The sequence below is a fragment of the Phyllostomus hastatus genome, unplaced genomic scaffold (assembly GCF_019186645.2).
Source record: "Phyllostomus hastatus isolate PE091 unplaced genomic scaffold, TTU_PhHast_1.1 phas_contig_150, whole genome shotgun sequence".
NCBI lineage: Eukaryota > Metazoa > Chordata > Mammalia > Chiroptera > Phyllostomidae > Phyllostomus > Phyllostomus hastatus.
This window is the reverse complement of record NW_025333611.1, coordinates 405,576-427,593: the sequence shown is the minus strand read 5'-3', so window position 1 is coordinate 427,593 and position 22,018 is coordinate 405,576. Positions and strand designations below refer to the sequence as shown.

The 22,018-nt window shown below is 66.7% G+C and overlaps 2 protein-coding genes across 2 annotated transcripts in view; both read right to left on the bottom strand.

Annotated features, from left to right (window-relative positions):
• The window catches only part of CUNH7orf50 (chromosome unknown C7orf50 homolog), a 49,805-nt gene extending 37,842 nt beyond the window's left edge, over nucleotides 1-11,963 (bottom strand). The window contains exons 1-3 of the mRNA XM_045821753.1: nucleotides 11,405-11,963; nucleotides 8,983-9,067; nucleotides 8,709-8,838 (exon numbers count right to left, since the gene is read on the bottom strand). Of these exons, the coding sequence (XP_045677709.1) occupies nucleotides 8,709-8,838; nucleotides 8,983-9,067; nucleotides 11,405-11,963 (774 nt within the window). The remainder of the gene's footprint in view (nucleotides 1-8,708; nucleotides 8,839-8,982; nucleotides 9,068-11,404) is intronic.
• Nucleotides 11,964-14,981: 3,018 nt separating this feature from the next.
• On the bottom strand, nucleotides 14,982-21,145 carry ZFAND2A (zinc finger AN1-type containing 2A). Its single transcript, XM_045825000.1, has 5 exons — nucleotides 20,897-21,145; nucleotides 19,655-19,757; nucleotides 19,217-19,311; nucleotides 17,437-17,565; nucleotides 14,982-15,319 (listed from the first exon to the last, which is right to left on the bottom strand). Exons 2-5 carry the CDS (start codon nucleotides 19,707-19,709, stop codon nucleotides 15,164-15,166), a joined length of 435 nt encoding a protein of 144 aa, XP_045680956.1. The 5' UTR covers nucleotides 19,710-19,757; nucleotides 20,897-21,145; the 3' UTR covers nucleotides 14,982-15,163.
• Nucleotides 21,146-22,018: the final 873 nt, after the last annotated feature.

Sequence of the window (22,018 nt, the reverse complement as noted above, 5' to 3'; positions counted from 1 at the left end):
CAGGGGGCCCGTCCCCCCGACGCCGTCACTGCCGGCTGTGATGGAGGGGGCGGACGAGGCCCGGTCTCTGGCCTCCAGCAGCGAGCCCGACGGGCCCACGCTGTCCGGCCTCTCAGATGGCAGGGCTGGCACTGGAGGGAGGGTCCGCGGCTGCCGGAGCCCTGCGAGGGCGAGGACGCAGCCCGGAGCTGCCGCGTCTCCAGCTTCAAGCCTGAATGCTCCCCCAGGGCCCCGGCGACCCCGGCGCCAACAGGCGGGAGCAGGCCGGGCCCCTCCCCAGGGCGCACCAGACCCACCGCGGGCGGCACGCAGTGGGTGCCTTCCAGGGGCTCCCGGGGCCCTCCTGCGTCCAGCCGAAACGCTCCTGCCCCTCCCCAGGCCTCAGCCGAGGGAGCTCCCAGCTGGGGTCCTGGGTCCACCTCGGACCCCACGGGACAAGCGGGTCCTTCTTGCCCTCGGAAGTCCCCTCCTGTTTCTGAGCGGCCTCCCCGGCAGGCGGCCCAGCAGGCACGTGCCCGAAGCACAGGTCACACGGGCTGGGCCTGGCTCCTGCCTCTGACCTCGCACTGCCCGAGCCCTGACCTGGAGAGCCGGGCGGGGCCGCTCCGAGGGCCCGGGAGACAGACGGACGGACGGCATGCAGGGTCGCGAGAAGGGCAAATGCGGCGAGGGGTCCCGGACGAGCCCGAGGGTGGGCCAGGGGGCCTCAGAGCCTCGTTGTACCGAGACCCTAGAGCTCCCGTCTGGGAGACAGACGCGGGGGGCCCCGGGCCCAGCTGGCCCACCCGGCCACGTGCAGACCTTCTGGAGAGCGCCGAGGGCCGAGGGCTCGCTTTCGGCAGGAGCAGCACGGGGTAGAACCAAGGCTTTGCCGCTCCCGCTCGCCCAGCCCTCTGGCCCCGCTCACAGGCCCAGAGCTTCGGGCAGCATCGCCTGTGGCCCCGGCCTGCTCTGTGCTGAATGTGCCCCCCGACCCCCCGTGAGGACAGGCACAGGCCCTGCCCTGCCCCGAGCCCGCGGGCAGGCCTCCGGGCGGCCGTCCGAGAGCCCGTCCCTGTTCCGCGCGCCAGAGCCCCCTGCGCAGGCATGGGGGTGCAGGCCGGGCGGAGCTGAGGGACTGCTCTGACTTCGAGACCCCCACAACCAGAGCACGTGCCGGAGCATGGCGTGTGCACACGAGTGTGCCCCAGGTGTGGGCGTGCAGACACACCGCCACACAAGCACGCGTGTCCGCAGCCCTGTCCACTCACAGGCGGCGAGCCCCGGTCTCCGACCCCTCGCCCTGGAGCCCTGGAGCAGCGCCGACGGGCCGGGGCGGGAGCCTCCCAGCGCGGTGTCCGCCACGCGGTGAGAAGGGCGCAGGCGGGGACAGGGCCACACGACAAAGCCCACCCCAGGGCCCGCTCCCCGCCTGCTTCTGGGGGCCGCCCAGGCCCCGCCTGCAGCTGGACACAGAGCGAAGGTGCAGTCAGCGGGCGAGTGCAGGGAGCGGGCCTGCAGCTCCCGGGCCCCTGCCCCACGACGCAGCGGTCTGCCCTCGCCCGGTCGGCCCCCGCCCCAGAACGAGGACACGGGGCGTGGGGGGTAGAGGGTCCCTCTGCCCACACAGCTGGGACCCCAGGCAACCCACGCATGGCTACCCCGGGCAGGCCCCGCCCCTGCGGGCTGCGAGATGACCCCGCCCCACGGCGGGCACTGGACCCCGGGACCCGTCCCCGAGCCGCAGCGGCTGCCTCTGCCCGTGGCTGCAGAGCCCCACCTCGGGGCCCGCGTCCCGCTGCGCTCCCGGAACGGCTGCGGAGCACCCCGCATGCGGAGCCCCGCGCCGGCCCCTGCCACCCTCCTGCTCACGGCTGACGTCCCACAGCCACACAGTGCACGCAGCATCACGTGTGGTGTCCTGCGGCCTCACACTGCGTGACGGGGGCCGGCCTGGCCACCGTGCCCGGCGAGGAGGGCCTGCCGCGCAGGCCACGCCCGAGGGCCGGCGGGGAGCCGGGACCTGGCCGCCCTGTGGGGTTCAGCCCCCGAGGGCATCACTCGGAGCACGGGCAAGAGCAGGTGGGCGGGGCCGGGAGGCCGGACGAGGCGCCCGGAGCCTCGGAGACAGGCCCCGAGAGTGGAGGCTGAGACCAGACACTGTTTACCCTGCGAACAGCGGGGGGCGAGCTCTGTGCCTGGGAAAACCGCTTCAAAGCAGCGGCTGTTTTCGCAGCTGCGGAGGCTCGGCCCTGAGAAATCTTTCATGCCACTACGAAAATAACCCTGAGAGGGCTGAACAAACACTCCGCCCGACCTGCCTACTCTCATACCATGGAGCCCTCGCTGGAGCCCGCCAGCGGGCCTGCGTGAGCAGGCCGGGACCAGTGACCCCCCACCGCCAGGGAGTGCCACCGTGACACACGCTTCCCTGACACACGTGGGTGGCCCCTCGCCGGGCGGCCGGGAAGGGGCGCCAGCCTCGCAGGGAGCGTGTCCCGTGTGTTGTCGCTGAGTGTCCTGGCGGCCGCAGGCCCTCGCCCGGCAGTCCCGGGACAGGGCAGGTGCGCGGCAAGGGGCAAGGCCACCTGGCAGGGAGCACCAGGGCCACACCAGCAGGGCGAGGACGGGCGCCGCCTCCCTTCGGGGCACGGCCGGCACCCAGGGTGGGGCAGTGGGGGCGGGGCGTGCCGGCTTCCCCCGCACGAGCTGAGCCTCCTCCTGCGTCTCCTCGGCCTCTCCCCACTCCTTTCCCCGGAGCCGGAGCAGCCGCCTCTCAGCTTCCTGGGGGCTCCACCCTGGCACCTCCCTGTGCACCGCAGGGCCGTTCTACACCCGCCTTCCGGCTTCTGGTGCTCTCTCCGCCGCGCGAACCTGCCTGTCCAGCTCCCGGCTCCCACGGCTTCCCTTTCCGTCAGCGCTTCTCCCGCTGGAGAGCACAGGCAGGGGACCTTTGTCCCTGCGGGGGTCCGGGACAGAGCGAAAGCCTTTGGGGGTCCTCACTTGCAGGTGCGCGCTGTTCCGCCTCACCCGCAGGCCCTGGGGACCCGGGACGGCGCTTTTCTGCCGTGGCCCGTCCCCCTGGGGGGCCTGTGGGTGGTGCAGCGCCTCTCTCTGCGGCAGGGCCCACGGCGTCCCTGGTCCACGCCGGTCCGTGCGTCTGCTTCTGGCCTGGGGCTGCCACGGTGGTCGCTGCGAGTCCAGGTCTGGGACCGACACAGCTGTCGGCGTGAGGGCCCGGGTGCGGGGCTCCCTCACCCCCGGCACCAGCTTCCTGCCACGTCTCTGTCCCGTGGGCAGCGTTTTCTGACTCACACCTGAAGGCACGTGGCTCTCGGCAGTTGAGGCAGAGCCGGAAGGGAGCAGGGGCCCACGGTCTGGGAGTGCTGGTGGTGGCGGGGGCTGTTTGTTCAGGGCAAGAGCTGTGACCAAAACCACCCCCGTGGGAAACACCGGACTCTCAGGGAGGACACACAAGGAGCTGCCGGCACGAAGAGCGTGTCTGCGATCAGCACGGAGGAGACGGACGGCGCGCCCGCTGGCCCTGGCGAAGACGCGTGGGCATTCTCGAAGGAGAAGCAAACCGTCAACACGGATGCAACGCACAGGCACCCTCCCCGTCACACGGGAGAGCGGGAGCACGTGGTGTGCCCAGGGCTGAGGGGTCCTCTCGGGGGGACGAGGAAGCACACCTGCCGTGAAGACACCGGGAAGGACGGGCCCAGGATACCGCTGCAGCACCGTCCAGGGCGGCGTCCAGCTTCCGGGTTCTTCCACATGTGCCTCTGTTCTCTCCCTCCCTCTCTCTCCCTCTCCCTCCCTCTCCCTCTCCCTCCCTCTCTCTCCCTCTCCCTCCCTCTCTCTCCCTCTCCCCCTCTCTCTCTCCCTCTCTCCGTGAACACTGGTCGTGTATAACTCAGGAAAAACAAGAACACTCCTTTTTTGAAATCACGTCTTGCCGAGTTACTTTCTGCTGACCACACGGAAGCAGAGCCCACAGACACCTCCCTGGCTGACTGCAGCAGCAGCTACGGCCTTAGATGCGGCGAGAGGGAGGCTGGGAAGGGGCGGAGGGCTCCTGTTGCCTTTGGCCTTTGAAGGAGGACGGCCAGGCCCCCATGACGGCAGGAAAGCCACTCGGCTCCCAGCCCCTGGGCAGCCCCTCAGGTCTCGTCGATGGGCTGAGACCCCGTTTCAGCGACTGAGGGGCTCACGTGCTCGTGGCCGGCCCACGGGCAGACCGCGTGTCTGTGACCCCAGGCCCCACCTTTGCTTCCGAATGATGCCCAAAGCTCCTGGAGGCCAATGGAGCCAACCACAGCCTGCCCCAGCCTAAGGGGCGGAGCTCTGACGTAGCCTGTGCCTGTGCCCGGGACAGTGTGGCTGTCCCCCGCCAGGTGCGACGTCCCCCGCCAGGTGCGACGCTGCGTCGGAGGGCTGGTGAACAGAACAGCCAGGCACCCACTGCTGGCTCGCTCCCAGGGTGCGAGGAAGTGAAATGGGACACCCCCCACACACCAAGTCACCCGGCGGCACCTGGGGGTCCCGGGGCTCTCCCCACAGAGGGGGCACACCCACAGCTGCCCTCAGCGGCTTCGCTTGTCAAGGCAGCGCTCTGGGAGCCGCCCGCAGGCCCTTCGCTCGCTGGCGGAACAGGCGTAGAGGGTGGCACGCGGGAGCCGCGGGACGAGGGGGCCTCTGTGCCGTGACAGTGACGGTGCTCACGGAGACCCGCACCCGGGACACCAGGGCAAGCCCAGCGGCCCCCAGGTGGGGCCCGCCCCCAGGCCCACTTCCTGGCTATGACACCACGGTCCCTTCTGAATGGGGGCCCTCCCGGTAACCGCTCTGCGACTCCCTGTGTACCTACCACCGTTTCAGAGGCAACTTTCCTGTGAGCCACCACGACGGTGAGCACCCAGCGGCACCGCCCTCCCCGGGCCTGCACACGCACGCTGTCGCAGGGGCTCGGCCACCCAACGCGCCACCCAACGCTCCGAGCGCAGCCCTGCCGGGGGCTCGGGGCAGGAGCGGCTCCCCCACGCGCAGGCCAGCACTTAGCCCAGCATCGGCGAGCGGGAGCAGGGGCGTGCCGAGGGGCCCAAGTGGGCGGAAGAGGGTGCAGGGTGCTGCTGGGGCGGCCGAGGAAGTCACCCACGCCACCCCCCCCCACCCCGCCTCGCACAGGCTCAGCAGGGCTGGCACACCAGCCTGAGCCGCCCACCTCTGCCGACTCTCCCCAGCACACCTGGGGCCAGGGCCGCGGATACCGCTGGACCCCGTCTCTCCCCGGGTGCTCCGGAGGGTGACCCAGCACAGGACTCCTCCCCCGGGTGACTGTGCGGGGGCGGCCCAGCCCCGCCCTGCGGCCCCCGGCCCCTCGGGGCTGCTGACGCCCCACTCTGAGGTGCTTCCATGGAGGGAGAGTGCCCTGCGAACACGCGGGGTGCCTGCGCCCCAGACCGCTGAGCGCCATGGCCGAGGGCCCCTCCCCCCTCGGCCCCTCCCGTCTCCAGACAGCGAAGGCGCAGCCTCAGCAACGCAACGGAGAGGCCACTCGACCCCCCACGGCGCACAGACACTGATGGCGCCGTGGTCCCCCCTCCTGCGTGCGGCCGGCCGGGGGTCCTCAGTGGGGGGGGCGGCGGCAGAGCCCTGCAGAGCCCGCCCCACGGCCCGCCCTCCCTCCCGGCCGCCTGACGCACCAGGCCCGCTGCCCTGTGCTCTTCTCCAGTCTCCTCCTCACAACCCCCGACCCCTTCAGTCCATCAGCGGGTTCTGGGATGGACTTGGAGCCAGGACAGGGCCCGGCTCCGTCCAGCCCCTGAGCGTGGGCACACAGGAAGGTTAAGAAGCCCTGGGCAGGGTGCACTCTGAGCCCCTCCAGGAGGAAAGACCCGGAGCCCCCCAGGGGCCCTCTCTACCTCACAGGGGTCCCTATCCGAGAATGGTCACCATGGCGACGCACAACATCACAGGGCACCCTCTCCTCCTCTCGCTCAGGCCCACGGGCCAGCGCAGGCTAGTGGCCAGCGGGCTGAGTGCGCCGAGGAGCGAGAAGTGAGCCAGAGGCCCTGCTGGCCCCGGCGCGGCACAAACAGCACCAGGAGGGGACACGGCGGAAGCCGGACCAGGGACAGGAGCAGACGGGGCCCGGGGTGTGCGGGGGAGGGGACTCTAACTCCCACAGACACCCCGGACTCCCCCGGGGGTGAAGTGTCACCACGCGGGGGTACTTCGGCCACCCTGGCGCTGGCCCAGGGACCTTGTGCTGTGGGAAGTGACCGCACTGGGGCCCGCAGGCTGCCCCCGACAGATGCTTCCGGAGGACAGCGCAGTGGCCCCCGTGGGGACGGCAGCGTCTCCGTTCTGCACTGCCTGCTGGAGGTCCTTCCCGGGCCGGGTGGCGGGGGCAGCGCAGTACTTTTCCACAAGCTCCCGCCGACGGGCCAGCTCCCGGGGCGGGCGGCCCAGCCTCTGCGCCCTCAGGTGCGGCAGCCAGCGGCCCACTGCCGACGCTCCTGTGAGAGCCGCACTGAGCAGAGAGGCGCCACTGCCGGCCGAGGGCCGGGGAGAGCCTCCTGCGTCTCCTCGGCAGACGGCCCACCAGGCAAGGAAGGCCTTGGGCCACAAGCCCCAGCCTAGCGCCTGGCTCTCAGACACCCCACGTACCCCAAAAGCTTCCAAGCCTGGGACCCAGGGGAAACCAGAACCCCCCAGGTGCCCCCTGCCGGCCAGTTGGGGTGCGGCGGGGGTCTCCTGGGGTGGGGCCCTCGGCAGCTGGGCGGGGCACAGAGCGGAAGTGGCTGCCTCGAGCAGGAGCGCCCCCACCGGCCACTGCGCCAGAGACCCAGCACGCGCCTGGGCGCCACGAGGCTGGTGCTCTCCTCCTGGATTCCCCACACCTCTCTAAGTGCACCTGCGCTCTGACAACGAAGAACACTCACTCTGACAAAAAGAACATGCCCGCAGCCCCCGGGCAGAAGCAGCTCTGTCCGCACAGTGCGCCCCGCAGAGCCACACGCCCTGCAGTGACCAGTGGCAGCACGCAGAGGTCATGAGAAAGGGACGCTGAGAATTCCAGGACAAAATGGAAAGTTGCCAGGTGACTGACTGGCCTCCGCCTTGAAGGAGTGGAGTGGGCGTCTGAGGGCAGGAGAGCAGCAGCCGAAAGGGCCCAAGAAACCCCGTGTGACGGAGGCTGTGCATCTGCAGGAGGCAGGGCGGGCGGGGCCGTGGGAGCTCGAGGGCCAGCGTCCACTGTGGGAGCCCAGGGAGCAGCCTCGACTGGAGACAGGTGGCGGTGGGGGGGAGGGAGTGAGGGTCAGCCAGGCTCAGGGGTCTGTGTGCGCCTGCGTGCGCAGCAAGGCGGGCAGCCTGGAAGGCACGGGGCCTGCTGATCTTGGGGTGGTGGCAACGGGGGGGAAAGTGTCCCAGCTCTCATGTACCCACAGACCTGGCAGGGGCTCCCAGGACAAGTGGGGGCCCTGGGTCCCAGCCTGTCCTTCCTCTGCAGCCCGGACAGTGGCGGCTGAGAGACGGCGCCCAGACACAGCGAGCCCCGCTCTGCACACACCCTGCGCCCCTCCAGTGCCCCGCCGACAGCTGGGCCCACTCTCGCGGCCTCCTGGGGCCACAGCTGCCCGCCCGGTGGAGCCCAGCGGCCACGAGACCCTGAGGCTCCCTGACATCAAGGAGCCCCAACACGGTGGTCTCAGGGGCCCCACTCCAGGGCGCCGCTGTCACACGCACTGGGGCTCACGTCCCTCATGAGAGAGGCTCAGGAGGGCCTGCTCTCCTGGCGCACACCCCTGCACAGCAGCCCTCCCCACGCTCGGGACAGAGGCTCCCTGCCGTCCTGCACTGCACCAGGGCACGGCGCCCGGGGCCAACACCACCGGGGCTCGAGCCGCATCAGGGCCTGAAACCCTGGTGGCAGAGTGAACGTGCACACCGGCCAGCAGCAAGCCCTCGGCCGGGCCGGGCAGCTGACCGTCAGGTCTCTACACGTCAACCGTAAGGACATGTGCCGAACACAGCAGAGCGTCTCGGAGAGCAGGGGCCAGGCCACGTCCACAGTAGAACCTCTCGTCACTGCCCACGAGACGGCAGCACAGCCACACGGACCCGGCCTCGCCACAGCGGCCGGCACCAGGTGCCCCCGCCCGAGGCACCCAGGCACCTCGCGAGGAACACCCAGACAGGCTGCACTTCCCACGGCGCAGTCTGTGCGGTCTTTGTCGTCCAGGGGCTGCACGCCAGAGCCATAAAGACAGCCCGGAGCTGAGGAAACTCGCTGCCCCTCAGAGCTCGGTGACTGACGCCAAATTTAAACACACACACACACACACACTTTTGTGGCGCACTGATGTTATGCCAGATGTGACACTTTTACACGTGAGTTCCTGAACTCAGGTCCCAGGGCCGCGCTCCGTGTCTCCAGGCCCCCCCCCCCTTCCTGGCGCGCAGCCCGGAGGCCCAGAGCCAGCCCTCGCCGCCTCCACTGAGCCCTCGGAAGCCCTCGGGAACACGGGCTGGGTGGCGGAGGGGGACAGTGGCGCGGCTCCGACCCGCAGGCGACTGAAATTCCCGGCCGTCCTGGCTGCCTCTGGAGGTCACCGAGATACGCACGTGCAGCCTCTGCGCCACCCGGAGAAAGGCCAGCACCAGGACCTCCACTGCCCGCCCGGGCGGGCCGCGAGGCGGGGCCGTGTGCGCGCAGAACCTACCTCGGGGGCCTGCTCGGAGCCCTGGGCGCCTTCACGCGCCACCACTGCCTCTGCGGCCGCCGCCTTCCTCAGCTTTTTCCTCCTCCCTTGCTCCGGCACTGCAGAGGCTCTCCTCTTCTGTTTTGCCATCCTGCAGCAGAGAAAGGAAATCGGAAATAAAAGGTCTTGGGCCATATGATATTTTTATAGGCTCCTATCTTGAAAGAAATGCCTGTTTCACAAAATACAGAGAGTATATAGGAGTGAAAAGAGAGTCACCCCCTCGTTTCATCACCTGAGTGACCGAAGAAACAACCCGGGGATGTCCTTTCTCTGGGTGAGTGTCCTAACGCGCAGGGCCGGCACCAGGAGGCTGACAGCTGTTCGCACGGGCAACATGCAGTAATCAGTAAGCGAGGGTGCGAGGAAAAACTCCCTGGGCTGACTCGGGCTTCCCCACCCACGAGGGAGGCTGCCGGGGGCCGAGTGCACCGCCACCTGGGCGCTGGGCACCCACAGGTGGAGCCCAGGTGCAGCTGAGCTCCCAGGTGCTCCTGGGAGTGGGAACCAAGCAGCGTCCAGGGCCACAGGAAGGGAGGCGTGCGACCTGAGGAGCCAGGTGGAACCTGGTGTGTCTGCTTTCCCAAGCACAGCAGGACGGAGAACTCGGGCACCAGTCGCCTCCGCGGGCTGCGTGGTGGGGGCCCGGGGAAACGCTGGTGGTCAGGAGCCTGGCAGCACGTCACAGGGGTCAGGGCAGACAGCCCCCGTCCTCACAGCGGGACGCCTGAGGGGGCGCCGGCTGATTCTCGGAGGGAGAAGCAGGACCTGAACCAACTCCAGCCGCTGCTGGGCCCTGGCGGGAGCAGCCAGGACCCCCAGCCCCACACACCCCACTGCCTCCAGCCCCTTTGGGTGGGGCCTAGGAAGGAGCGGAAAGCAGAAGGGCGCTCTGTGCAGTCCGGAGGCTGCCGCTGCTGGGCTCTGTCAGGGCCAACCGGCCCCGGCGGCCAGACAGCCGCAGCGGCGCGGGGCCGGGAAGACCCAGCCAGCCAGCCTCCTTCAGTCTGGAAACACCCTCCTGGTGCACGTGTCCGAGCTCACCCGGCGAGCGCATCTAGGTTGCTTCCCAGGTCCTGGCAGGCAGGTCACAGGGGAGGGCGCCGCCCAACTCACGGGGCAGCGGGCCCAGAGGGAGGCCTGGGCCCCCCCAGCCCACGGCCCCCCAGGTCAGGCCCAGGTGCCCGGGAGCAGAGGCCCACTCCCCACGCCCGGGGCTGTGGCTCTGCTCCCGTCCGTTGGGACGCAGGGCCCTTCCAAGCTCTGGATCGCCCACCTGGACGAATGGCCTCCAGCCCCCGTCCTCCTGCTCCCTGGCCCTCCGCCACCCCTTCCACCCCCACGGCCGAGCTCGAGACCCCGTTACGACAACAAGCACCTCCACCTCCCATCCTTCCAGCTCTTTCCAGCTCACCTCCTCTTGGCACTGTGGGGTCAGTCCAATAACCCTTCAACTTCACCAAGACCCCAACCCACGGGCCCTCCACGGTCCAGTGCCCCTCCCCCCAGCCCCCTCCATGTCCACAGCGCCGTGTCCATGGTCCGTCATCACGGTCTCGCCCTTACACTCACTCTCGGCTCCTCCTCTGGCAAAGCCCCAACTCCGGCGCCTCCTCCTGCCAGCTGGACCCCCGGGACCAGACGCACTGGGACCACCAGTCCACAGGGCGCCCCGGGCCGCCCAGTCAGTCCACCACGCTCCCCAACGGCAGCCACGCGCCGGACTCTCATCCCCTCGTCCACCTCTCCTAACCCCCCCGGCTCCGACATCACCTCCCCGTCTGACTCCCGTCTCGGTGGAAGGACTCAACTCCCGGTCCCTGGGCTTCCCCAAGCTCCCGTGTCTCCTCCCCTCGTCACAGTGGAGACCGCCGGCTCCCACCAAGGCCCCGCGCGGGTCCTGTGGGCTGAGGCCTGTCCCGCCTCCTCCAGGCAGCACTCTGGGCCGCCCCCCCCCCCCCACGAGTCAACCGCAAGGCCCCACATCTCACGAACTCCCCGTTCCAGGCGCTCCTCACCCCGAGCCCCTGAGCTCCCTTCTCCGGAAAGACCCTCAACAGCGGTCCCTTCCCCTTGCACTAACCCCCTCCTGCCATTCTCCCTCGTCCCCTCCCCCACCGGGCTTTCACACCCCGGGGCCGCCAGAGGCGTTCCCGTCCCATGATGCAGGACACGCGTGTGCGCGCGAGCGAGCGAGAAAGACCCCCTCCTGGCCGGCCGCCACCAGGCTCCTCGGAGCCCCCTCTCCCCTAGACCCCCGCCCTGGCCCGACAAGACTCGAACGCAACAGACACAGCTTCTAACGGCTCAAGGCCGCATCCCTATGACGACCCTAACCGCCCCCCCCAAAAAAAACTCCAGCCTGAGAAAACCCCAGGATGCCAAAACCATCCGGCCAGCGCCCAAAGACAGGGCCCGTCCCCCAGCGGGGTTCCACAGCCCCGCCCCGGCCCCCGCCCGCCGGCCCACTCACGGCGCGGCACCAGACGACGCCCGGCCGCGGGTGAAAACCCTCGGCCCGGCCCAGGGTTCCCCCCTTCACCTGGAGAAAGCGGGTGTCCTCGCCGAGGCCTGCGGGCTTCAGGGGCTGCCTCCGCGCCCGCTGCGCTCTCCGGCCCCCACTCCCCACTCCCCACCCCCGGCCCGCGCTCACTCACCTCGGCCGCCGCCGGGCGCTCGGGCAGGTCCCCGCACGCGTGCCCCTCGGCGGGCGCTACGGCGACGACTAACGCAGGATGCTTCTCCCTGGCGGCGCCCATCACCGCCTTCTGACGCCTCCCCTCCCTCCCCTGATCCACGCGAGTGCACCAGGCCCGTCCGTGGCCGTCGCCCGGGGGACTGGAGCGGCCGGAGCCACGCGAAGCGCCGTGACAGAAAGTCTGAGGCGGCCGGCGGCTCGGCCCACGCGTGCCGCAGGGCCGCCCGGAGGCGAAAGACGCTGACGCCCTCCGTGTGTCCCTCCCGCCGCCCCCCGGCAGGCCCTCCAGACGCGCCCGCGCCCCTGCGCAACGACCACCCGGCGACCTCGAGACTTCGCCGTGCTCGCCTACCTGCGCGTGGCCGCGGACACCGACTTCCGGCAGGCGCCGCGCCCGGGTAACGCGGTCCCGCCTTCGGGAGCGGCACCGCCCATTGGCCGAAGCCCGCCTCCGTCCCCCAAATGGCCAATGGAAAGCGGCAGCCGCGAGGGGGAGCCGGCGCGGGAGGTGGCGTCATCTCTGGGCGCCACTAGGCGCTGAGAACAGTCGGTTGCCAGGCAGCAGCTCCGCACCGCGGTGCCTCGCCTGGGGGACAGCCGTTGTGGGCCTGGGTGTCTCCGAGTGCGGGGTCCCTTGGGCGTAAATGATCGGAGGACGCCTGCAAACTTTTGACACTACGGAGAATCTCCAAACTCCCTAATACTAATCAATATGGGCACTTTGTACGAAAACTTGAACCGCCTGTGGCTTCCCCACCCCTGGGCACACCGCCCCGCGGTGAGCCGCTCAGCGCCGCCGCAGCTCGCTGCAGTGGACGCCCAGGGCGGCGGCCGGGGAGGTAGGGAGACCCGGAGCTCGTCGTTTGTAAACGACTGAAACCTCTGGACACAAAGAACACCCAGTGCCGCGCGCAGTGACCGGGGCAGGGCCTCGTGCTCCCCTAACCTTCCAGCCCGTGAGCCCCCCGGACGCCCGTGGTCGGCACGGTGCGCCGCGGAGCCGCGGGGGCCTGGAGCTCCCCAGAAAGCTCGGTGTGGTGGGTACGCGGTCCAACCCCACCCGCGGGCGGAAACACGAGCAGACTCAGAAGTGGTCATTCTTCCTGATAAAATGTGGATGGTTTTTGTCCTTCACTTTTGAGGATCAAGAACGCAACAAAAATAGAAAGAATGCAAGCCACCTCCTTATTTTCCAAATTTCTAGTCAGTAGTAGCCAGTTAAAAAACAAAATGAAACAGTAAAAAAAAGACTTTTTTATTTAATCCATCACATCGAAAATATTATCGTTTCAACTTGTAACTTTTCAACATTGAGATACTTTCTAAATTTTTGGTCTTGTCTTCCAAGCCCAGTGTTTTACTCTGGACAGTAACTTCTATGAGACCTGGTCTGTACTCAGATTTCGTAAAATGTATGGCTCAGAAAGATCCACATACCCGAGTCCCTAACATGCTCTGAAGTTTTCTAGTAACTGAACAGTTTCAACTTGACTATTTCAAGTTCAAGTGCTGCGGTTGCACTGGCCATGTATGGTGTGTGCAGTGGAGCACCTGCTGTGAACCCACAGTGGGCCCCAAGTGAGGGAAGTGGTCCCGGAAGCAGCAGCAGCAGCAGCAGCCTCACCTGGGCGCAGGTAGGAAGTGCCACTCCTCAGGGTCCACAGCAGCCCCTGGACTCACACTGGGGGTGGCGCCCACAGTGCCCACAGGGACGTATCCAAAGGCTGGAGAACCCCTGGTCCAGAACACATCACTTCAAGAAGACTGCAGAAAGGGCTCTGACCACCTATTTGTAGAGTGGACACCGAATACAGCCCCGTCCCCCCGTAGCATTTTGAGGCTATGAAACTAGGAGAGAGAGTGGCTGCTAGGGTCTGCCCACCCAGGCGCAGTGGGCATGTGCGACCCAGAGCTGGACGACCCATTGAGGGTCAGCATCAGGCCCCAGCTCGGGCGGCATTGTGTTCCCCCCACTTCCCGACACCCGCGGGCCCAGGAAGCGAGAGTCCTCGTGCCACACATGGGGCTGCCCGTTCAGGTCTAACGCTTGGAGTCAGCGCAGTCCTGGGACTGTTCTCAGGGGAGTGGGGGCAGTGGACTGGGGGCCGCCTCTGGACCAGGACCCCTGGCAAGGTGGGTGGGAGTCCTCCCCCTTTCCTGAGGCAACGGCCACGACGGAAGCTTCATGATGAAGCCAGAGCTTGACCAGCTGTCTGCTCCTGGAGTGACGATGCTCCGGAAAACTGCAGCCCTGGGCAGAGCCACCCTCTGGTCGGCATCCGGCCCCTCTGCTCTTTAAGCCGCTTTATTTTACAGTCTTTGGAGGGAGGGTGTTCGAGCAGCTTAACCCACCTCTTAGAAGGCCCTTCTCATGGCTGAGTTTGCAAAAAGGATTTATGCGCTTTGCTGGAAAAGCTGAAAGAGTTTCAGACCTTTGCTGTGAGCAGCATGGAAGCGCCAGAGCACCAGAGGCACCCACGCAATTGGGAGGATACAAGAACCAACAGTAAACTGATGTGCCTGCCAGCCAGAACAGATGCAGGCATGCCATCTCTTTCCTTCTGGCCCGAAAGAGGATGGAAGACCTTTAGATCTGTCCCAGGCCACTGGAAGGGTGGATCAGAGAGCGGGCCACACAGGGCGCTTCAGAGGCCGCTCCGCCACGTCGCCGCTCAGTGACAGCTGGGCTGGAACACCCCCCTCCACGTGTGCTCTGGGGTTTGAGAGAGCCCGGGGCCGGATGCTCCCTGTGCTCAGCCGCACACCCGGGGGCTGTTCGACGGCCAGCTAGCAGCTGCGCTGCGGGGACGAGAGACTGCCACCCCCACACAAACGAGCCTCTGGATTCAGAGGCTCTCGCAGCTGAACCCCCACACGGAAAGGCCGACCCACAGTCAGCCAAGGGTGCTGCCTTGGGGAGGGGGAGGGTGGCGGTGAGCCCTGAGCCTGGTGCGGCACAGACCTCGGGGAGACAGCCCAGCGTAGCGGAACAAGTAACTCACTCCCATTTTTATTCAACAGGAAATGCAGGCAGATTTCCTAGGGCCGGACTTGAGGAAGGTACTTCTGGTTAACAGTAGTGAGTGGGCTCGACAGTGTCCACAAAACAGTGGGCTGAGGTCCGACCCCCAGAACCTGAGACTGTGACCTCATGTGGAGCTAGGGCCGCTGCAGGGGTACTGGGTCCGGATGAGTTCACAGCGGGGTGGGGTGGGGTGGGGTGGGGTGGGGTGGGACCACAGTCCCACACGACCGGCACTGTTACGGAGAGTGGGCATCCGAACACTGGGAGAACACCGTGCGAACACGAAGACAGAGATCAGGGTCGAGTCCACGAGCCAAGGCATCCCGAGGCCGGGCGGCACCCACCAGCAGCGGAGGGAGGGGCCCGGGACACTTGACCCCAGCCAGCGTCAGCCTCCACACCGAGGGGTGAGGAGCTCCCGTGGTTGAAGCCCCACCCCCCCGCCCCCGCCCCCGCCCCCGCGGTGGTTCTTCGTCCGGCGGCCCCGGGAAACAAGACAGCTGGACTCCACTGCGACCTCACATCCAGCTTTAATGGAGATCGCACTCACACAGCCCCTGCGGCAAACACCTAGCGCCCGCCACCACCCGGCAGAGAGCGGCGCGCAGGCTGCCCTCCCCCCACGGCGCAGGCGCGGGTCCGGCCCCCATCACGGGAGGTGCGCGTCCAGCACGTCGCGGCCAGGCTGGCTCCTCACCCGGGGACGCTGACGGGGCCGCGCCCACGTGCGCAGCGGTGATCCAGGGGGTGTCTGTGCTGAAGACAGAAGTTGCCGCCGCACTGGTCACAAGCCACCGGCAGCATCTCCTTCTTCTTGCACCCGCCCTTTGAGCACCGGTACGTGAAGACCTGAGAGGGCCAGAGTGACGTCAGCACCCCCATCGCTCCGGCAGGCAGTCGCCCTGCAGCCCCCGGGCGACCGCCAACACCCGGGAGAAACGGTCCTCGGCTGCGCGGAGCGAGGAGGTCGAGGTTTCCGCGAAGCGTTTCACGGTCGGCAGTGACCCGACGCCGGGAGACAGGAGCTTTCACAGGCGACAACCTCGAAAGCCGCCCTGTAGCTGGGGGTCCACGAAGGGGGTGAAGGTGTGCCGGCTGGGGGCGGGGCCAGGGGCACGGAGGGGAGGGGCCAGCGTGGGGCACCATCCAGGGGCTCTGCAGACGAGGGGGTGTCCCCGCAGCCATTAGTTCTCGGGGTTTTTTTTGGGGGGGGGCGGGTTATGATATAAACGTGCAGGCACCTCCGAGCCTGTGAAGGTCAGAACACCAGCGCACCGGCGCCGTCCAGCAGCTGCGGGGAGCCCTCCGGCACGGACCGGCAGCCAGGGGCTGCCTCGGGGGAGACGAGCGCGTGCAGACAGCGCGGGGACCCGGCGCTGAGGGTCCGCTGCCGGCAGCAGGCCCCACCGACGCCAGCAGGAGACCGGTGCCCTGCAGAGGCTCAGGGAGCGGCTGCTGGCCTGGGCGAGAGCCGCAGCGGGCAGGAGCCCACGTGAGGACGGGGCGGGGACGCGGAGGACAGCGAGGAGCGCACGCTCTGCAGCGAGGCGAGGGCTGACTGCTCCCTCCACTTGGCTCCGGAACTCCGGAAGCCAGGGGCGGGCTCCCCAGGCAGGGCATCGGACGGGCCCAAGAGGAAGCCCAGACGACACAGACCTTCACGCTTTCCTGAGGAGGGTCGGGGTGACCACGGCGAAGGCAGAGCCCTCACTGCCCCACTGAGCAAAGGAGTGGTCGGCCACCCAGGCAGGCGAGGGGGACACAGGCCCCCTGACACAGGCTACACAGAGGAAAAAACTCATGAGGAAAGTCAGGAGGCCTGTCCCGAGGGCAGTGCCCGACAGGGGTCTGAAAGGAATGAGAGACTCCGGGAAGGCGAAAGAGTCCCAGAGTGGAAACAATGCAGCTTCCGGTCCAGATGAGGGTGGGCCCACACCCGGGACGCTCCGCGTCGCTTCCAGACTGCGGGACAGAGAGCAGACCCTCCAGCCGCCCAGAGGGAAACTGGTTCCCCCAGGAGCACAGGAGACAGCCTGGGAACTCTCTGACAGCAAACGCCAGGGCCCGAAGCCGCGCCCGCAGGTGCCGAGGGAGGGATTCGGAGCAGGGCGCTCTCCCAGGCAGCCAGCCGAGCAGGGGCAGGGAATAAAGACCCTGGAAACTCAGGTCCATCTGCCTCCCATCCTCACTCGCGGGGAGAAAGTGGGGGGTGTCCCGCCCCCAGAAGAGGGGAATAAACCAAGGACACAGGAGACCAGGGACCCACAGCAAGGGAGATGCGGGGAACTGGGCCCCACCGCCCCGTGAGAGAGAAGCATGCGGGGAACCTCTGGGCCACGTCTCCGAGCACAGCCCAACCCACAGCTGCTGGGAGGCGGGGCGTGGGGAGGAGAGCACGGGGAGAGCCAGACCAGGCACAGGAGCCCGGCGCTCAGCTCACGCAGTGGTGAGCAGGCAGTGCCCCGGGCCAGCGCACACACGCCAGACCCGAGACCTAGCAGCGGGTGCCCCCGCGGAAGACGCGGGTGCCCCGGCCGACCGCACTGGCGGTGAGCCGAGGGGGCGGCCCCGCCCCCACGCACAGGTGCACAGCTGGGCCAAAACCCCAAGGCTGCCGAGCAGCTGCAGGGGCCGGCTCCGTTTCACTTCCTCTTACCCTCCCCTTGGAGGTGCTCCGGAAAAAATGCACGTTAACAGCGAGGTTCCCGAAAACCACGTTAACCCTCCACCTTGGGAGAACGGGGTGACGTTCCCGCGAGGACGCAGACCCGAGCACGGCCCTCTCCACTCGGAGGACGCGAGCACATAGCCGAGTCAAGCCCGCCACCCCCGACACGGGCGACACCAGCCCGCCCCCAGAGCGTCCCCTCTCTCCTGTGCGAAGTGCCAGGGCTGGCTCCCGGTCGGGCACCGGCCGGCCCCCAAGGACGCCGGCGTGCACAGGGCTGACACAGGACCGTCCTCACCTTCTCTCCCGTCCTAGCGCGGAGCTTGCAGTCTCTGTCCATGTGCTCGCCGACCACGGCGTCTGGTACCTCCCCCTTCTTCACTGGGACCGGGCGGTCACACAGCGGGCACACCGGGACCTGCACCTCCTGCAAAGAGCAAACACGAGGAGATGTCCGGGCTGAGACAAGCAGAACTCTCGCGAGAGAAAGGCACGGAGGTGCAGGGCAGGTAAAAGCAGACGGGGTCCGGGCTGGCCCCCCGTGCGAGGAGGGAGCTGTTAGCTTCAGGACTAACGGGACGGCGCCCCAGGACTTGAAGTGGCCTTGCGTGGAGTCCAGGGCAAGCTGGAATTCAAACACAAGCACCAGGACCCGCCTGCAGAGGGACCCTGAGTCAGGGAGTGAAGGCAGCCAAGGAAGGGAGCTGGTGAGCGCAGTCCAGCGGTCTCAGGACGAGGGCTGCTTGTCCAGCACCGTCTGGGTGAGAGGTGGACCTGCCCAAAGACCCCCGAGTGGAGATGGTGGAAGAAAACCCCACCGGAAGCCGTCTGGCTCCCTCCCCCGCCCACAGCCGTCCTGACCCATTCTGACTTCCACACACGGGGAGACTGGCTCATCGGTCGGTGAGTGGGCACACGGCTGGGCGAGGCAGGCACTCGGGCACAGCTCGACCAGCCAAGCCCGAAACTGGGGGCGGGTGGGGGTGATCTGCAGGCACCAACGCAGCGCCCAGCTGCTGAACACCCCGCACAGCTGAGGCCACCTCCTTAGAGGAGACTCAGCTCACTGAGAACACTGAGGTGACAGCTGACCTCCAGACAGGTGACAGGCAATCACAGACTCGTGGGGCCTGTTGTCTGGGGCTGAGAGGGAAAGTCACCCAGGAGTCGCCCCTCCAGTCAGCGAGTCTGCCCAACCCAGAAGTAAAGCACCGCTCGCAGATCACGGGACAGACTCTCCCTGCCCAGGTTGGAGGTCAAGTCCACAGACAAGCCAGCCAGTCTGGTGCTGTCATCAGCGCCTGGTAACCATGAGTAACGTGTGTGAGTCACCCTGCCCCACCCTATGTCCTGGGACCTGCTGGAGGGTCACACCCCGGCCAGCACTGATCAGAGCATGGACCGCAAGGCAATCCCATCGCTGACCACCGCGATGGTGGCCAGCAGAGCACCGGCGCAGAGCTCACCAAAACCACCTCCACGGCACCCTGAAAGGAGGCAGCACAGGCTGGGAGCCACCTGCAAGGCCCGCAACTAAGGCCTTGGACTTTGGGGCTCAGCCAGCTGGTATCCTTAGTCACCTCCCAGTTCCAGTCACGTGCTACCTGAGCCACCCAAATGTGACGTCAGGGTGCACCGTCGCCCAGAGAAGGAAGCATTTCGATACCTTCCCCGCTACATTCCACAGCAAACGGTCAACCGTCTCTTGTGCCCATGAAAACACAGCTTTGTTTTTCCTTAAATCAAAGCAACTAAGTATTGTAACATGTAAAGCAGCTTTGAGTGTTTGGGTACAACAATCCGATTCCAGGAACCCCTGGACAGAAAGGGTTTTCTCTATTCTGAGCTCTGCTGTCCGGGACTCCCTGCAATGGTGGAGGACACACTCCGTGCCTGCACTGTCCGATCCAGGAGTTACCGTCACGCACGGTCACTGGACACCTGAGCCGTGGCCAGTGTGACTGAGACGCTGCAGAAAGTTTTGTTCAGTTTCAATTGTGAGCTCCACGCGGCCAGCGTCTACTGCGGAGAGCACAGCTATAGGGAGCGAGAGAATCTTTCCGAGAGAGAGTAGTTACCTTCTTGAATGCAGAGGAGCACTTGTGTGCAGCATAAGCAAAGTGATCCTTACAGAACTCTTGCTCACACGCGTCACATTTTAGTGGAAGGAAGTCTGGAAAAACAAAACACAAAAATGGTCAAGCGTCTGGAAGACTAAAGAACTGCAGACCACGCTCAGCAGGTGTCCCTTACACTGAGCTCTCGATGGCCATCAAGCACACCCTTGAGTTAGCACACGTGAAGAGGAGGACGCCAGGGTGATGGCGCTCACAGCGGCAGGGACACGGAGGAGCACGTGAGGCTCTCTGTGTCCAGGGAGAGCGCGTGGCCCCGTGAGGAACTAGGCAGCATCTTCTGTCCACCGGGTCCCGGCAACCACTCTGACCGCCAGCTCTCCCCACAAAGCAGCCAACAAAACGCCCACCTTTCATTAACATTCTCTGAAAAGTGCTTACCCAGCCGCTTGCACGTTTTCTCTGAGCAATGCTTCCCCAGGTCCGGGAACTCCATGGTGAGGCCGAGCGGGCAGCACAGCGGCAGCGGCAGCGGCGGGGTCACCTGCAGGAACCAGGGGGTCAGCAGGCCTGGACCACGGCGAGTCGCCCCTAGGGTCTGACTCACAGCAGAAGAGAGTGAACGCCAGGCGTCCCCGTCACCCCAGGCCCTCACAGGACCGGAAGCCTCACAAACTCTTGTCCCTCAGCAGAGAGAGAGACGGGGGAGGGGCAGCACAAGTCCCGCTCCTTTGCACCCGCCCCCTTGGACTCCCAGTTTAGGGAGCTGGCCCCGAATTCCGGTTTTCCTGGGTCCCGGGTCGGACTCCTGCTGACAGGGGATCCCACCTTCAGTCTGCACCACTGCCAGTCAGAGTCTCGGCCTCAGCGAACTCTGAGTCACAGTCCCTCCTGCTCACGCACTCGTGGACACAAACAAACCCCCGAGCCAGGGCCGAAATCCCGCCTGCGGACTGCATTATCCCAAAGACACGCAGCTCCGTCCCCCCTGCTCTAACTCCCTGGCGCGGGGAGTTTCACTCAGAACTTACTTCGTAATGACAGCCGGGGGCTGACCCCGTGGACAACAGACAGACAACTAGGGGAGTTGCTGCTTTGGGGAGGAAACAGGCCCAGCACGGCCCCCCGGGTCCGCTCCACCCAACCTCTGAAGGCTCTCGCCCCTCCCAGGAGTCAAGTCCCAGGGACAGGGAGCGTCTCCTGTGCGGTCCCCCAAGCCCCAAACAACACGTACTCGTGCCCTCCCCTCGGCCCAGCGTCACTGCCTCCAAAGGGCCTCTGCCACCGCCCTCACCACGCTGCACCTAAGCCGTAGCGCCCCGCTACCCTTCAAGGATCCGGTCCTTCTTTCCGGGCACCGTTGGTTTCCCACGACAGGTCCGTCAGCCCTGCGGAGCGAGGGGCCACATCGGGTTCCCCCGGAGCTGTGCCACAGCGCGCGACGCCGAGTAAGTGCGCCGACCCCTTGTGGAAGGAACTGCCGAGAACCCGACCTCGGTCCTGGACACCATGGCAGCGGCGTGAGAGCCCCTGACCGAGGGTCCCTCTGCTTGGGCCTTAGCACAGTATCTCTCCCCACAAGCCGGGGCTCGGGCGCCTGGCGACAGTTACGACCGCGTGTGACCCCGGCGCCACGCTCCAAGACGCCTGTTGCCGCCCCTGCGCCCCGGCCCGGCCTCCTACCTGGCCTTCGTGGGAAGCCGGGACAAACGCGGAGGCGAGCCGAAGGTGGCGCAGACGGGAAGCTGGGCCGCCCCCTCCGTGGTCAGCCCTGAGGCAGAAAGTCGAAAAGGTGAAAACTGGACCCGAGCGGCGACCCAGGCCAGTCCGAGACCGCGGAGGAGCGCAGCATCTCGCCGCTCGGGGTCCCTCGCATTTATTTGCAGTCGACGCACAGAACCGCGGACTGCACCCCGCTGTTCCCGCGCACCCGATGACGACACTCCGGGACAGCCAATCCCGTCCCGCCGCGGCCCGGCGTTCCCGTCGCGCCCCTGAACGTCACTAGCAAGCCGACCAATCCTGTCCCGCCCCGCCGGTCGGCCCGCCCTCCCTCCCCCTCGGCCCCCCACCTCCCTTCTCCAACAGTCCAGCAGCTTCTGGGCGCGCAGTCACCGTGACACAGCTGTGCGCTGGTGCGCGGAGCCCGTGCGCGGCGCCGGAAGGCTGAGTCAGAGCCCGGCGGCGCGCACCAGCGGCCTCGCCAGCCTGGAGCAGGTGCATGGGCCTCTGCGAGGTCCGGAGCTATCAGGGCCGCGGCCGGTGGCCAGCGTGCGTTGTCCCCGCGTCCGCAGAACCAGCGCAAGGCGATTGCCAGTCACACCGACATCTGCTAGGTTTCTCCATCGTTCCGTTTGTGGATTAGCATTGTGTAGGGAGCTCTTTCAAGATCCCACCATTATTCATAAACCTCTGCCTGACTTCCTGAACCTTTACCATTGACTTCTGCCCGAATCACCGAGGTCATTGCCAAATACTACTTTTTAAAGTTTCCATCATCTCTTCGACATTTACTAGTTGGCATTCTAATAAAAGGAAAAGATTTCCCTTCTCTGTTTACTTTTTATTCATCCGTGTGTATCAGTATAGATTCATGAGTTTGCATTTTATTGAGTGGGTAGTGTTCTGTTGCTCTCATTAGTTTGATGTTAAACTGTCCAAGTTTGGCCCATGAGAGCCCCATTCAGCTGGATGCCGTTCTCGGGACGTGTCCCCATCATTCTTTGTCCTTGTGCCCCTCCCTACCTTCTGGCACAAGATGTTCCAGGCTCAGTCTGTACTCTCCCTGCCCCAGCCCTGGAATCA

What these genes read in the sequence shown, in the direction of transcription:
- ZFAND2A (XM_045825000.1), bottom strand. Translation starts at nt 19,709, where the DNA reads ATGGAGTTCCCGGACCTGGGGAAGCATTGCTCAGAGAAAACGTGCAAG. An exon ending in GAAAACGTGCAAGCGGCTGG is followed by an intron (nt 19,312 to 19,654) that starts GTAAGCACTTTT and finishes TTGTTTTTCCAG; the next exon opens with ACTTCCTTCCACTAAAATGT. An exon ending in GCGCTAGGACGGGAGAGAAG is followed by an intron (nt 15,320 to 17,436) that starts GTGAGGACGGTC and finishes TGGCCCTCTCAG; the next exon opens with GTCTTCACGTACCGGTGCTC.